The sequence below is a fragment of the Dysidea avara genome, chromosome 6 (assembly GCF_963678975.1).
Source record: "Dysidea avara chromosome 6, odDysAvar1.4, whole genome shotgun sequence".
NCBI classification, from domain to species: Eukaryota; Metazoa; Porifera; class Demospongiae; order Dictyoceratida; family Dysideidae; genus Dysidea; species Dysidea avara.
Window position 1 is genome coordinate 26,458,962 of NC_089277.1, and position 16,967 is coordinate 26,475,928.

Genomic DNA, 16,967 nt, shown 5'->3' on the forward strand with positions numbered 1-16,967 from the left:
TTGCTTTAATTTCTTTTGTTTCTTTTCTACTACTTCTTTTTGCACACTTTGCATAATCTGGCATAAAACACCAATGTGTGCTCTAATTGGGCTGAAATGTGGCAAACTTAAAGGGCTCATTAACCAATTAACGGCGGTAGCCACCATATGGTGGCATGGCATCATAAATCATGTAGGAAATAAAATCTAGCTTCACTATAAACTGTTTAGTGCATGTAATAGTGAGATGCACTAGTGTTAAAGTGGACATGCCCATGGGGGTCCCATTTCTGGATCCTTCCTGGACTAGTGCACATTTGCTATGCAATAGCGTAAAGTGCAACCTTTCAAGATAGACAAGTTTAATCATTCTTTGTGTTGATTAATAACAAGAAAGTGTTATACATCAATGGAAACAGGTAAAGTCAACAACTGGCTGCTTTATCCCAGATGTGGCATGGTGGTCACAATTGCAAGTGCAGATACGCAACAGCAAAAATGGGACAAATTATGAAGAAATCAGCTTTGGAATGAATCGTACTGTAAGTAAACTATATAGAATAGTTCTTTAGAGTGTAAGGCACCTTTGTAGATAGTTAGTTGGGATTCTGTTGTTTGTTCGGGTTGGTATTGACCAATGTTTAGACTAGGGCTCAAACGAATATTCTATTATTCGAATATTCGGAGAATATTCGAATATTCGAATACCATTTCTGGTATTCGAATATTCGTTTCAAAGGAAATATATAACATCAGTGGTAGAGTACATGGAAATTCTTGATCCTACATAAGCATATCTATGACATAAGTGATCAAATCGTGTTGATTCTGAATTGTATTAAAGAGACATCTTGTACAGCCGCAGGATTATTGATATCTCATCCATATCAATGTTGAAAAAGAATATTCGAATATTCGGTAGTTGTGAATAAAGAATATTCGAATAGTAAAAACCACTATTTGTTTGAGCCCTAGTTTAGACTTTGCCGAGTAATAACTTCATTGCAGTTAGTATTATGCAATAACAACACAATCGAGTTCCATATTTTATAGCAAGTATTTAGATGTGTGGTTACTAAGTAGTTCTCTGTATGGTAAGGTAATATGATGCAATTCGGCGATTTGACTAGTAGTCGCCAGGAATTCAGCTGGCAATGGTTAAATTAAAGTGTATCTCAGTACCAAGTTTGGTAGGAATCTGATGAACATTCACGGAGTTATGACCGATTATTCGCAAAAATGTTGAACTTCTGTCACACCTATAGGGTAAACCCCTTGGAGGAATGGGTTAAAATTGCTATGTAGATTGAGTAACCATCGTAGGAGTGCCTTTTTATGGTTTGAAAGGAATCGAGATAAAGATCATGGGGATATGACACAAAACCCAACCTGTGTCACAATTATGCTATCAAATTTCAAGAATAGAAGAACTATGATAAAAAATTTGTATAAAATTACACACATAAAAAAGCAAAATTAACTCCACTACTACAATTACACTACTACTACTAAAACTATTAATTTTCACGCCTATCAGGTAAACCTCTTAGAAGAGTGAGCTGAAACCAGTCTGTAGATGGTGTAATCATCATAGAAAGTCCATGGAGTAGCATAGTAGAATCGGAGTAAAAGCCACTGAGTTATAATAGGAGATCCCACTACGTGTAGCAAGTACACAATCGAGATACTCTAATAGTACAGTCACCCTATCAATCAGTGTGCAGTTCAACTTACTAAATTATAGTTACTTCATTTTGTTCTATTATTACTAAAATGATGGTTTTTATTCATTTGATGCTGTTTTTGTTGTTGAAGAAAAAAGCACAGGATTTCATAGCCACCAGCAACTGTATACACTGTAGATATACTGGATGCTGCCTGTATGAATGGAGCACTTGTTCATCACACTTCTTTCTGACTAAGTTGAAGGACTACCGAAGTAGCTACATAACTCCTGTGTCACTCCGTAACTCATACTACTAAGGTTTTATGAGCCATGGATCTGATATTTCAGAGAGTGCATGTTCTTGCTCTCATCCAGAGATGATACCTCCAGAAGTATCAAATATCCAGTGGAGAATTGAGCTACAAACAAATCATCCTGCAGAGAGTTTAACTACAAGCAGTCACCCTGTAAATACATATAATCATTAGAGAGTTCAACTACAAGCAGTTACCTAGCCGGCTGTAGAGAGTTCAGCTACAAACAAGTCATCCAGTCAGCTACAAAAAGTCACATGTAGAGAGCTCAGCTGTGAACAGGTCACCCATTAGTAAGTTCAGCTTCAAACAAGTTACCCTGTAGAGAGTTCAGCTACAAGCTAGTCACCTAGTACATAATTCAGCTACAAACAAGTCACCCTGTAGAGAATTTAGCTACAAACAAGTCACCTGTAGAGAGTTCAGTTACAAACAGGTCACCCTTTAGAAATTTCAGCTACCAACAAATCACCCTATATTATGGAGAATTCAACTACAAAAAATAAATAAATAAAAAGCCATTGTGTAGAGAGATCGGCTATGAAAAAATCACTTTGTGAAGTGTTCAGCTACAAACAAACCAATTGTATGGAGTTCATTTACAAAACAAAGTAACCAAGTAAGTGTTCAGCTACAAACAAGTTACCTTTACAGAGTTCAGCTGTGAGGAAACAAGTCACCCAGTAGAGATTCAAGCTACAAACAGGTCACCCTGTAGAAAGTTCAGTTATACGCTAGTCACGAATTCAAGTACAAACAAGTAATACAGTAGAGAGTTTAGCTACTTCAGTAACTAAGCTGTGCAGTACGTAAATTAAAGTAACAACCGTAATATAACTAGTTACATAGTAATTTGTAACAAGGTTTAACTGTCTAAAATTGCAACAATTTGGATAGTTACATTCTGTTGGCCTGTGATATCTAATCCAAAACAGCCAAGCTGTAAAAAAAGGTACAGCCCCAAAAAGCCATGGTGAAAAAAAGATGTGAAGTCCAAGTTGACGGTCAAGAAATTGCTGTGATGGTAGGTAAACGGCAAAAACATTTAATAACGACAATTCAGGTAAATTTGTTGCTGAGTCCTTGGAAATCACATCTATTTCACCATGGCTTTTTGGGGGCTGCACCCCTTTTTCAGCTTGACTGTTTTGGATTATATAGCTATTAGCAATTAGCGATCATTATGATTGGGAGTACTGACAATGGAAGATCATCAATGCAACTAGTATACTGTAATTCCTCATGTGCAATCTGATCCTTACTTTAGGTTTGTAAATATAGTGGTAGTAGCACGATTAAAGTATGAATTTAGTCTGCATGTCATGTAACTGATCTTACTTGTTACCATTTTTTATTGTTATAAGTCTTGTCTATGGTTACTACATATTAATATATTTGTATGATACATAAAAAATTCCTTTTGAAATATATTATACTGTATGTAATGTTCATGTGTCCATATTACAGGACCCTTTGACTGTCACTGTTAAATCATTGCCTGGTCCATTGACTTCAGCCCTACAGAAGACCTTATGGATGATCTCCGATGAGCCTTCTCGTTTCACTCCACGTGAACTGCTATATGCTTTAGGAAAATGGTTAGACATGTGAAATCGTTTTATTACTGTATGACAGTGTCTGAATGAAGATAAGATTGTTCAATCCCTTAAATGTTTTATACTTGTGTAAGGCTTAGTGGATGTATCACTGCTACGTATGACCCCAATTAAGAGATGTGTTAGTATTTTGGCATCAATGCATGACCACAAATAAGGCTTAATTCTAATCTCACATTTAAACTCTCTTCAAAACAGATTGCTTATGTATCCACACTAGAACTATGTAGTTAATCATCAAGGCTACATAAATTATGTTATTCATCTGTACAAGATACACTAGTGAATTGGTTTGCCATGCATTAGTTCTAATAGTAGGAGCAAAAGGTCATGTTGATGTTTTAAGTAGACAATCAGATTTGTTGACATTAGAAGCCTTTAAGTGTAGCAACTAAGGATATCACCATCATATTCAGAGCCCTGAAAGAATGATGCTATTACTAGTAGTCAAGTTCACTATGTCAAAAATACACTTTCGTTCAAAGTTTATGGGGATTAGCAAACCTATACATTTTTGAAAAGCTTGGAGCATGAGGAATCTGAAAATCAATGTTTACATTTGCTCAGATTCCTGCAAGGTCAGCATTTTTTTAATTTCAAAGTGACAGCTAAAATAAAAAAAAATTCTAATACATCAAGTTTAATTTTGACATAAAAGTTTAATAAATGGATCAGCAAATTCTCTGGTGACGTTTTTACACCTCTATTCATTAGAGGTGACAGTTAACCATGAATAATTGAAAGTTTTGCAAAGGGAATAGAAGAATGCCCGTTATAATTTATATGCTGCAATTATTCATGAATAATTTACAGTGAAAAAGTTAACGAATATTCTGGAGTATAACTGATGCAAAGTGTAACTGGTGCAAAGTGTAACTGGTTAGGCATGAGGCTATTATGCTCCAAAAATTGAGCATTAAGCTATTGAGCAGTGCTCAAAAAATCACCTATTATGCTTTTGAGAATTGCCCATTATTCCCAAAATTATGCCACCAAAGTTGGCTAATAATACCAGTTTATTCCTGTATCAGCCCATTTTTATTGATGTTTAAGCTTCAAATAGTCTTGAATTCTTTAGCTGGTTGTTGTATTAGAATATTCCATATCTATGTGACTGCTTTATTAGAGTAAATAGTATTCAGTGACTGTTCTATTAGAGTTTCTGACTGCTCTATTAGAGTATCTCGATCTTTTTAACAGAATTGTGCAATCTGCAGATTTTCCTACTGTTAAAGCTTTATAATCACCTCAAAATGCTAGCATAATGCCTGATTCCCACATATATCTATTATGCCAGAAATTATGCTGGCATAATTGCCGCATCCCTATAACTGGTGCAACATATAATTTGACTTCTACTAAAACAGTTCAAGCCTGAAAATTTAGATACTCTAATAGAATGGTCACATAATCTAGTAAAGCAGTCAACTTCTGAGCCTATTTTTTTTTGCTAATGCGCTTATGCATGCATAATAATAATATTATTATTATTATTAGATAAATTTTTGAAAGAATTTTCATTTTCAAAGACAGCAGTCGGAATATGCTTAATACAGTAGTTTTAAAATAACAATTGGCAAGAACGGATTCACACTGATCACCAAGAGCAATTTTTTTGTACCAGACAGACTTGCTCCAACAAGTTAAATTGATATATACACAATCTTGAAAATTAGTATCCACTGTAAATCCAATGAAAATCTGCTTATCAGTGACAGAATTATTTTATATCAGACATACGTATTCAAATAATCCAAAGATTGCCATTGATTCTTATCCAAAAATAAACAAAGGGCATTTCAATTAAATTACTATCCGTGTATCTACTGTATGTAAACTGTATGCCTCACCATCATACAAAACTATTCACGATTGTATTATGCAACTACACGATCATTAAAATTTTTAATCCAAAATTTGCAAACTTTTTAATGCAAGGTACTGTATACATATGTGATTATGTACCTGTAATGTCATTTTAGTATATATTAATAGTTTCACATATGTATATTTACTTAGCAATCCTCGCTTTGTGCGGGGAACACAGGAGGATAGCCATGAAGCATTGCGGTGTTTATTTGATGGGATCAAAACTGAAGAACTTACAGTATGTCAATAAATAGATTAGATACATACTCTACTTAACAAGTATAAGAAAAATACATTAATTTTGAGCAGGAATCATAGAAATGAAAAGCAATGAAATAAGGATCAAGGGAGTTTATCTTCACCTGCAACTAACATTAATTTATGCTTCTGTCACATATAGCTTGCAAGTAGTACTAGTATAGTTGCAGGTGTAAATGATTTCCCTTGTTTTAGTTCTATGGTCCCTTCTCAAATGTAAATTCCTAATTTTTCCTTGTCTGTTTCACCTACAGATTAAACTGCTCATAGTAGTAACTTGAAAATTAATCTGTGTATAGGTAAACCATCAGTGGCTAAAACAAATCTCAGTGATACCTACAGAGTTATGAGGAGAAAATCAACCTGATAAAGTGTGGTGTCAAACAGTCACTGATTTGTTTAAAAGTGCACAAAAAAAGCTTGTGCCATGGTTGACACCATGCAGGGACCTCCGTACCTATCTTCGCAACCCTTCCCTACTTAATTGCTGTTATTATGATCAGCTAAACGATTCACTTAATTTCTACCATATTAATGAATTCTAGTTTGTCAATTATAAAAGTTTATAATTTCAATCTAGGAACATTCTATGTATGTTATACAGTTTTTAATTTTTAATTTTAGGGTTCATGCAATAAAACGTAGCGAAACAAGAGATGAATGATGATGTTAGCATTGTTACAGCATACTGCATAGCCTAAATACTTCAAGGATAAAATTTTTCGCTGGTAACCCCCAAAACTGCAAAATCAGCAAAAAAATGTTCTTCCTAAAAATGTGACTGGGCCTGTGAAAACAGGGCATGTGGGCACAAACTACACCCTGTCACACTACAGGTCACCATACCTCAGTACTTGAACAGAATATTTACATTCTGTGACTTGCATCATGAAGCCAGTTAAATGCTTTGAAAATTGCATTGCTATAGTGTAATGGTATAAAAAGTTATGAGTGATAGAAGTTTGAAAAGGTAGGCAAAATCATGTGCCCACATACCCTATTTTCGCAGGCCCAGTCACAAATATTTAGGCTATACTGTAGCTCAGTGGGAAAATCCCTACTTTGGCATTGAACAAAATAATAATAGCCAATGTGCCAAAGTAGAGACTTTCCCACTCTAACACCATCATTCATCTCGTGTTTTGTTACTCTTTATTGTATAGATCCCTACGACATAATTAAATACATACTAGTTTGTTTAGTTTTTCATTGTGGCACAGCTAGCTTAAATGTAACTTGTATTAGTCCACTTGTATTTTCCACATCTGTAAGTATGGGGAAGGCAGATACCATCACTTATAAACATCTTGCATTATTGAAGAGTGCAGCAAGGAGAACCCCAAATTACAGCGAAGCCAGTCCATAACCACAGAATTATGGGGAACACTTCTCACTGAGCAAATGGGTATGTGTATCAAATGATTGCGCTCTATATCCAAGTGTCACTGTGTGTATCCAGCTGTTAACTTTGCTGTTGCTGAGGGGTGCGTTTCTCCTTTAATACTGATTTTATAATGTACTTGTTTATTTTTCTTATAAAAAAATATGTCTACCAGAGCAATCTGTCATACATGATTGTTGTATTAGGATGACTGTTGTATTAGAGTATATCTCGAGTCAGGCAAGAGGTGTGCAGCTAGCTAGACCAATAAGGAGTGAGGTGATCTTGTTTACTGTTAAGTAAATAGCTAGATTGTTAATAGGTAGAGTCTCCATACTCTATCATTATTAATCCACTAGATCTATATTTGATAGGTGTGGTCGCGAACCTATCACAAACGGAATCCCAATTGTAAAGTTGCAGATATCTAGCTAGTGTACCTCTTCTAGTGGTGCCGGGACTGAAGCACTTCTGAAATCCAGCTCTGAAATAATTCTGTAGTGTCTAAATAAAAAAAATTGCTGCTGAAAGAAAGTGTTGATACGGAAAATCAACACCTCCATATGGTTTTGTTGGATTAAGAAGAAGACAAGCAATCTGATTGAAGATAAAAGAAAAGAGAAAACACAGAGGGTCTACACTCGTCGGAACCCTAAAAGGCACATCCCATTAGTGAGTTTGTTATTGTGGCATAAAATGGTGACCGTACACTGCTTTGTCTGGCCTCTAGCCTTGCGACTGTGGTCAGGCAGTGAGGCAGTGAGACTAAAATTCAAGATTTGGCAGTTTTTAAAAATTCTGTATCTGGCTATCAGTAAGCATTTTGTTATATTTAGTGCTGTATTATGTATTATATGAACTAGTACTATTCTGTAAAGGTGATTTTCGTTGCATAAAATGTCTCTAAGATGATTTTTAAAGGTGGGATTTTAGGCAGTGAGTAAAATTTCTGGGGTGATGTCTACTTATACAGTACTGAAGTTCTTAGAATAAATGTTTGATACAGTCACCAATACTATTTCTAACTTCTGTCTTACATAATCATCATTGTATTTGTGACCGAATTTTGGAAAACCGTCTATATACGCACAATAGTACTTTTGTAATAAAACGCATTTAAAAGCTATGGGTAAAAAACGCAAGCTCCGGAAAAAAATTATGCAAGTTTTTATCACCTGACTGGTGGGAAAATTAAGCCTCCCATGGATAAATCCTGGGCATTATCGTGTTCGCCTGTTCATAGGGAGTACACAAATCTTTGTTTCATTTCCATACATGAAAGGATTTCAAAATTACAGACGTTTGTTTACATTGCGGTGACGAAAGAATTTACCGACAATCGTTTTTCAGTGTATTTGCCTTCCTTCTCAAACACAGAAGCATGCCTGGGGCAAAAACTATACCTTGGTAGATGCACAAATCCATGGTGAACACAATGAGTGAAGATTCAATTTCATACACCATTGTATCAGTAAGTTTTGATGGTTTATATAAGCGCAATGTATTATAGCTTCTGTACATATCAATTTGTTTGCTCGTCCGGCTGTCTAGTACTGTATTTCCAATGCTGCTTAACTTATGAAGCTGAAACTTAGCTAGTCCATTCCTCTGTCTCTGTAGAAAACAAAGAACAAATAAGATGCATTTTGAAAATTGTGCGGATATCGACAGTTTTCTAAAATTAGGTCACATTTGTATAATAAAAAATTGAATTAAGTCCCAAGTATTATGTATTTACTGCACAAAAGAACAATTGAACTTTATGCAGAAACAGCAAAACAATAAAGTAAAGTATAGCCTTATAAAGCCTGGGTAAAATGTAAAATCAAAGGTGGTGACCAAGAAATCACTGCAATGATGTTAATGCTTAACCCTTAAACCCACTAAAATCCAGAAAACTGGATTTACCCTTAATAAATACGTATGCTTTGCACAAAGCGCTGTAACTTTCGAAGCGTCCATCCTACAGCTATGCAATTTATGTCATTATACTAGTGATGTAGTAAGGATCACAATGATACCTAGGGTTTTACCCTAACGCTAGATGGTGAAGCCAAAAGTAGCCATGAAAATAACTTTTTGGTAAGGAAACATGCAAACCCTTTACATACCTTTATAAAATGGTCGATAACTCGATAGATGTATTTTATGTCGGTTGAGCTTGCGAATTAGACAGAAAATAATCTCCCGCCGTAATACATTGCGCATGTGTGTTAGTGCACGTGATTCATGTGTGAGTATTTATATAGCTAAAGTGTGAACGCATGTTCATTCTAGGCTGATAGGTGCGACAATGTTGGCTGGCCCACCCCCCCTCCCAGTTGTGTCTGGTGTATATCCTTAACAGATTTAGATAATGGTGAAGATTTTGCTGCTAACTCTGGACTTTTCGCACACAGCACGCATTGTATTTAATAGGGTGGATACGCTTGGTTTTTTCCTGTTAGGGGCAGCCACAACTTAAATTAAAAAAATAATAATAAAAAAAGCCCCTATCGGTTTTTTCCCTTAGGCTCACTTGGGCACAGTGGGTCTTAAATTAATTGCACTGCGTAGGCCCCCACCCTGGTTAGGCACAAGTAGGGAGTTTTTTAAGTTAATATGTATAGTTAGTGTTTATAACATTATTTTAAGTTTTGTAATTAGTGTATGTAGTGTTTGTTAAATTAAATGAACTAGTAGCCGCGCCTGCAGCTGCACACCAGTATGTGTTTGTGTGAGTATCTCGGGTATGAGGAGGGAGTAGTTGATCCTATCGCTTTGCAACAACTTTCATTCAACTCTTCGTGACATTCTGCATCAGGCCATATATGACTCACGTGAGTAAACCCACAATCGAAATTAAACACGTGGAAAGAATTTAGAATCACAAAGATGTGACTTGTCGCTGTTCACTGCTTCACAACAAGTAAGCCACTGTAGTTACAGTGTTCATTTAACCTTCTCCAAGTATCCCAGTAAACACACTTTTAATCTATGTGTATTTGTAGGCTGTAAGAATTAAGTTACCCCACCTAGTGTCGCCATGCATGCCCATAATTATTGTGTAAACACATTTTTCCAAAAGTTTTTTTTGCGGGTTTAAGGGTTAAAATTGTAGTGTATACTATTAAAATTTATTGACATTAACATCATTGCAGCCATTTCTAGGCTGCCACCTTTGATTTCACAATTTACCCAGGCATTTGAGACTACACCCTTTTTACAATTTTTGTATGGATTTTATATAATTATATATTATCTTATGTATATTAGCTAACCCTTCAATCATTTGTAGGAAGGGGGCTCGAATTTGGAAGTGAAATATCTGGAAAATCCCGGGTATTCCCTACAGCCAGTTTTTAGACGAAAATTATGCATTCACAAAATCTGCTCTTAGGCAGTAACATTAAAATTAGCTGTGTGTACATCTATCTAGCTGAAACCTACATTCCTGTTTACACGTATGAATACTATAATCCTACTGTATCAAACTAGCTAATCTTCATTTCTGGATAGCATACGACTTATTCTCAACTCTAATCTTTTAGACATTGCCTTTTTCCAGGATCTCTCTCCTGAATTCCTTTTGTTGGTAAAACTTTATTCTGAGTTCAAACTTTAACATCATTCTTGGCTCTTCTCCAACTCGTCTATAGACTGGCTCGTACACCAATACATTCAAGACATCACGTTACTGCCTCATAGCACTTGAAATCACTCTAAACAGGCATTCACAGTACTTTATAGTAACCTGACATTTGTATATCAGGATATCTGCAGCTGCTACCCTTCAACTAATAACCACCATTTTTATTTCCACCAGGTATCATGTGCAGAATTGCTCACATGATACACGACTCCATTTCATCGTTTAGTATGATTTGGTTCTCAGGGGGCCATGACAACGTAGGTATACCTACTGGAGAGTTTCAAGGCTGACAGTTAAATGCAATTTTTAATTTAATTTTTTTTGCCACAGAAAAGGGGGGTTAGCCCAAATCATTTGATCCTCCCTGCTTACGCCTCTGAATGTTCATAAAGACAAATCAATTTGCTTTATGGTACATGCATTATCTAGAAATATTCATTCAAATTTTCAGCAAGTGTTCATACCATAATTGTGACCCAGTCTGGGAAAACCGGGCTTATCGCCTATTTAAAAATATTGAGAAATGCCAGTTTTAAGTATTTAGTGTGCTGTAGCTCGCCAGTGGTTGAAGCTATGTGTACCAAATTTTCACACGTTTTACACCAGTTCCTTACTTTCGAGAGCATCCACTTTGCAAGTAGCCAACAACTAAGTTTCCTGCCATTTTAGATAGTTTTTAAACCAAGGTTGACTGTATCAGGCGAGCTGCAAATTGGGTGGGAGGCGGGGCCCTGGAAGGTGGGAAGATGGTGTTAAAAAATTGAAAAAGAAGTCCAAGGGATGAATTAGGCCAAGTTTTGGGCCATTGAGGTCTCAAAACTGGCTGAAATGAATGGAAATTCACAGTAGACGTACTTATTCAACACTACAGAGCTGTACAGCCACATATAGTCATCCCCAGGCTAACCAGAGCTCCATTGAGGCCCCACACCACATGTACGGGTTGCCACTGGGCTTGGGAAAAGCAGCCAGCAAAACCAGACCACTCAAGTCTAACTGATTTTGATTGTGGAATTAGATAGTTTATTCATGTAGCTTTGTGTCCTGGGTGAAAAATCAAATCTGCTGACATGGGCGATAAGACCGGTTTTCTCAGACTGGGTCACAATTGTGTTATGTATGTTGGTTAACAGTTATAATGCATAATCTCTAATGGTTAATATATGTAGAAAGTTAAAGAAAAGATCACAAATACATTTGGACCAACAAATGATGGTGAAGACAAACTGAAGTTAAGAGGTACTATAATATGACCTTTACGATGCCACACTAATACAGTAAGTAGTGAAATGTACTGTATATACTAACAGGATACTTGAGGATGGTATCAAAGCTGCCAACTGCAATTGGTCAAGCAATTGAGGGGACCATCATCAGCACCACCATCTGCCATGAGTGTCACGAAGTATGTATATATGTTGCATCCTGAGATTTAACCTAGTATATTATTTTTTTGTTAGGTTACAGAAAATTTTGAACCATTTTTTGACATTTCAGTCCCAATGCCTGATGATGTTTCAACTGAAGAGGTACACATGTGCATAATTATATGTAGCTAGCATACAGACTGTTACAAGACAGACAGGCTTTTACAGAGTAAACTGATTAAGTATAACACACGGTGTGACATACTGTATACATAGCAGCAGGCATTTTGATGATGCTGCACAATTTGACATTGTTTAGAAGACTCAGAAAATAATCCTGCATGGAGTACATAAATAAGAATAATCACTGTTGACCTTGTAGGTAAATTGAATGCTTAGCTTTCTGAATGTATATACTGTATCATCATTTATATGATGTTGTTTGTCAACAGGAAAATTTGAGGAAGGTAGTTGCTGTGAAATCAACTCATGTATTCCTATCTCACGATTCTGGTGGTCAAAGGACTACTAAACCTGTCAGTGATATGCAAAAACCACAAACTGGTTCTTCAACTGCACCACAAGTTACTAGCCTAAAGGAAAGTGCACCTGAAAATATTCACAAAACTGAAGATGACCATGACATGAGCACAATTACTGGACCTCATGTAACAGAAACCAGTTACGGTCAAGAAGAAATTGCAAAAAAATCACAAAATCAAGATGTTGTAAATGCTGCTAGCTCAAAGAAGGTCATTCCTGACAACAGTAGCAAAAGTCTAGATGAACCGTCCACAAATACTGGAATTGTTAATAAAGGCAACACCAAACATCAAGATGTCATAAACTCAGGAAAACAAGAAATGTCTTCTAATCTCCAAGGTAGTGAAGAAATTAACACTGACTCAGACTCAGATGCATGTGAAGATACACCTACAAATCAACCTAATAAGAACAAGTTGTCCACAGATTTGGATACCATCACAGTTGAACAGTCTAGCTTAGAAGATAATCCTGTTGAAGCACAACATGATCCAGTCCAAAAGTTGTCTGTGGAAAGCAAAAATGCTAAAAGTGATGAAGATACTTTAAAAGAAAAAGAAGAAAAACATAACTCTCAGGAAGATGCCCTCAGCAATTCCTCAGATAACAATAATGGTACACCTTCTGAATCAGGCCATGATAGCCCAGACAACACTACAGTACCACATGAGCTACAAGCAGAAAATACTGATACGGACATTGTTATAGGTGACAAGCAAGAAAATGCACAAAATAAAGAAACTGGCAGTAATGTTGACCCAAAGAACCCTGAAAGTGTTTGCGAAGATCCAAATTCCATCCCAAAACAGACTGGCAGGAAAGACAGCAAAAATTCATCAATGGAAGGAGATGAAAATCCTACTATTAGTGATGTACCTGTTAGTACCACTCAACAAAACCACAGTGGTTCTTCAACAATACCAGATGTGCAACAACCAGCGGTGAACAGTGACACTAACAGTACTGAAGCAGAAAAACAAGCAGACGAAAGTGAGCAACAGGCTATTACAGATGATGTAGCAGCAGTGATAACTGTAACCATTCAGCCTGGAGTAGTAGTACAAAAGAAAGAAGACTCACTTGCTAGTTTACAAACTACCAGTGGTAGTACTGCAGCAAAAGTTAATAATGTCTATCGTGAACATAGAATTGTTCCTGTAAGTAGTACAGCTCAGTCTAAGAAGAAGATACATGACAAGACAGGTCTGCAGAATAAGCTAGAAGATGATGCTAATGCCACAGAACCAGATGATGACCAACGTGAACATAGAATTGTTCCCATAAGTACAGACCAGTCTAAAGAAAAGAGGAATGATGAAGTGGGTCTGCTGAAGAAGCTGAAAGTAGATGCTAATGCCACAAAAGCAGATGAGCATTGTCCTTTAGCAACAAAAACAACACACAATAGAAACGCTTTCCAGCAGTATCTAAAAGGTAATGACTTTCATTATCAAGCAGCTGAAACAAAAGTTTCACCAAGTAAATTCAGTTTGGAAAGTTGTCTTGCCATGCATACCAATTTAGATGTTCTTGATGAAGACAACAAATTTATTTGTCAGCGCTGCACCGAAGAAAAGCAAAGTTAGTGTGTACTGTACCTCCAACACAAGTTATGAGTATAGCATATAAAAATGTTGTAGATGGAAACCATGTAAGGGAGATAGGGGACCAGCCACACACTTTATATATACATAATATCATTTACACTCATCTTTTTTAAAACTCTTTGGTACAACCAACTTACTGGCCAAGCTTTTGACTTTGTGCTGGGAATAGGCATGTAAATGACAGCAGCCTACATGACTATGTACAAAATCAGACATCACTAATAGCACAGTTGCTAATTGACAGTGTGCATGCTTTACGCATCTCTTAGGTCCCTACTACACTTAAGATGGTATATTGTGATCAATAACATTTCTGTTACAGAGAATGGTTCCTGTGCTAGTGATGACGTGGTGTTATGTCAAGTTAGCAAACAGCTCACAATCCATAAGCTACCTCCAGTGCTGATTTTACACTTCAAAAGATTTGATTTGAATGGTCCAACTGTCACCAAAGATAATCGGTACATTTCATTTCCAGATGTACTGAATGTGGCCCCTTATTGTACCAATGAGTGCATCAAGGTAATAGTTGCATACATTGTGCACAAGTATGTATGAGTATTTGTGTTATGTACATACGTATGTATGTATGTATGTACGTATGTAGGTAGGTAGTTATGTCTGTATATATGTGTATGTTTGTATATATGTATGTATGTTTGTATGTATGTATGTGTGTGTGTGTATGCATGTGCAAGTACTCAAATTAGAATTTTCAACTAGAGTAGGGACTATAATGATAAAAAGTACTTAAACAAGTTGGAGTAGTCCGTGATATTAAATCACAGTAAAGCAATAAGAAGTGTTATATCCCTATATACTGTGCTCAAGATACCATAATAGAAATGCACAGCAGCGATATAACACTTCTTGTTGTTTTACTGTGATTTAATGTCGTGCACTACTCCAGCTTGTTTCAGTACTTTTTATTGATGTGCTATGGTCCATAATCTAGTTTAAAATTCCATTTTTTGTGTACTTGGTTGTTAACTTTTTATGACCGGTGAGCTCATGCATATCACATTGAAAGAAAGAAATGGCACTGTGTGCCCCAGATATCAATTATCATCTGAGAAGTGACATATCCATTATGTTTCATGGTCAGCTATGTTCAACCCATTACACAGCATTACGAATCAAGAGCTGTTCGAAAAGCACCTCTGCAATCAAAGTAGCCATTATGGAAAATACGGACAGTTTCCATTATGGAGGGAAGCCATCACGCATGACTGCAAAGATGAATGGGACACAAAGGAGGACACTGGTAAGTCCATGAAGAATGCATTGTACGTACTGCGGTATGCCAAAAGGCATGTGTCCAGCTGAAACAACATCGAACAGTGAAAAAATCAAGCCCATGGCCTTAGCCATTATCGAGTTACGCTTGTCTAAAGGCATCAGTCAGTCAGTTACTCAGTCAGTCACTAGATAATTCTATTTGTGACCGGATCTGCGAAAACAAGACATAATCGCATATTTTTGAGTTCCTGTTTATTAAATATTTATAATATACTTAGCCAAGTGTACCCACTGGCAAAGTTTCAGCTTCATATGCTAATAACTTTGGGAGTTATAGCCCTACAAAGTAGCAACAACAGAAAAATCGATATGTACAGCAAGTATACATGTAGGGAAAATAAATTACAGGCACTTACAGAAACATGGTTGTAACTTACCAACGGATTGAGGTACAGAACTAAAATTTTCACCATCATGTTTGCCATGAACAGGAGAATTAATTACTGGGTAAGTTTTTCCCTTACTCACCCTTCTTCACTGCATACAAAGACGAAATTCATGAAGAATAATTGATCATGTACAATTGCTTCGACATAACGTAAACAAATGCTCATACCTTATGTACCCTTGGATTTACTGCAATGAAACAAAGATTTTCCAACTCCTCGCGAGCAGGCGAATAAAATGATATCCAGGGTTTTATTGTTAGTCTTTTTTTCACTAAGAAAGAGGGGTTATAAAAATTTATGGAATTTTTCAATGATACACAAGTATTTCACCAAATGTATTCAATGCTTTATACTGTAAATTTAGGCTTGTGCAATTATATCCCTTTTTCACAGATCTGGTTACATTTAATAATTTTGTAAAAAAATTCATAGCAACATGTTGAAAGCATTTTGGGTTAACCTGAAGGCTTGTTTGAGCTCAGTTTTACCTAACAAATACTGCTTCATCATAGTCAAGGAAACATGAGCCTAGTTTTGGGTGATGCTTTTTCATTGGCCACACCCAAACTTTTGTGGTCCAGACAATATAGCACTATTGTACCGTATGATGTATGTATGTATGTATGTATGTATGTATGTATGTATGTATGTATGTATGTATGTATGTATGTATGTATGTATGTATGTATGTATGTATGTATGTATGTATGTATGTATGTATGTATGTATGTATGTATGTATGTATGTATGTATGTATGTATGCATGTATGTATGTATGTATGTATGCATGTATATATGTATGTAGGTATGTATGCAGTATGAATATACACTGTACACAAGTAATGTATCGACTACAGACATTATTACTATCACAAATTTGCCTGATATTTGCCTGATATTCAGCTGAGGTACCTAGTCTAGTTGTGGTCAAATTTCACAATTTGTTGCTTCTTGGAAACCAAAGTTTGCTCACAAAGCCCACTGTATTATACGATAACTAGCAAACAAATGCCTCAAAAAAGCCAGAGCGAAAAAATATGTGAAATAA

At 36.1% G+C, this 16,967-nt stretch overlaps 2 protein-coding genes across 5 annotated transcripts in view; one reads left to right on the top strand and one right to left on the bottom strand.

Moving 5' to 3' along the window:
- LOC136257451 (ubiquitin carboxyl-terminal hydrolase 16-like) overlaps positions 1–16,967 on the top strand; it is a 96,924-nt gene that overhangs the window by 79,227 nt on the left and 730 nt on the right. For all 4 annotated transcript variants that reach the window (XM_066050668.1, XM_066050670.1, XM_066050671.1 and 1 more), the window contains 7 exons: positions 3,427–3,557; positions 5,595–5,682; positions 11,884–11,953; positions 12,025–12,119; positions 12,175–12,243; positions 12,534–14,205; positions 14,554–14,753. In XM_066050668.1, coding sequence (XP_065906740.1) covers positions 3,427–3,557; positions 5,595–5,682; positions 11,884–11,953; positions 12,025–12,119; positions 12,175–12,243; positions 12,534–14,205; positions 14,554–14,753 — 2,325 coding nt within the window. The remainder of the gene's footprint in view (positions 1–3,426; positions 3,558–5,594; positions 5,683–11,883; positions 11,954–12,024; positions 12,120–12,174; positions 12,244–12,533; positions 14,206–14,553; positions 14,754–16,967) is intronic.
- The window catches only part of LOC136257452 (uncharacterized), a 226,695-nt gene that overhangs the window by 64,343 nt on the left and 145,385 nt on the right, over positions 1–16,967 (bottom strand). The gene's annotated exons all lie outside the window — the stretch shown is intronic.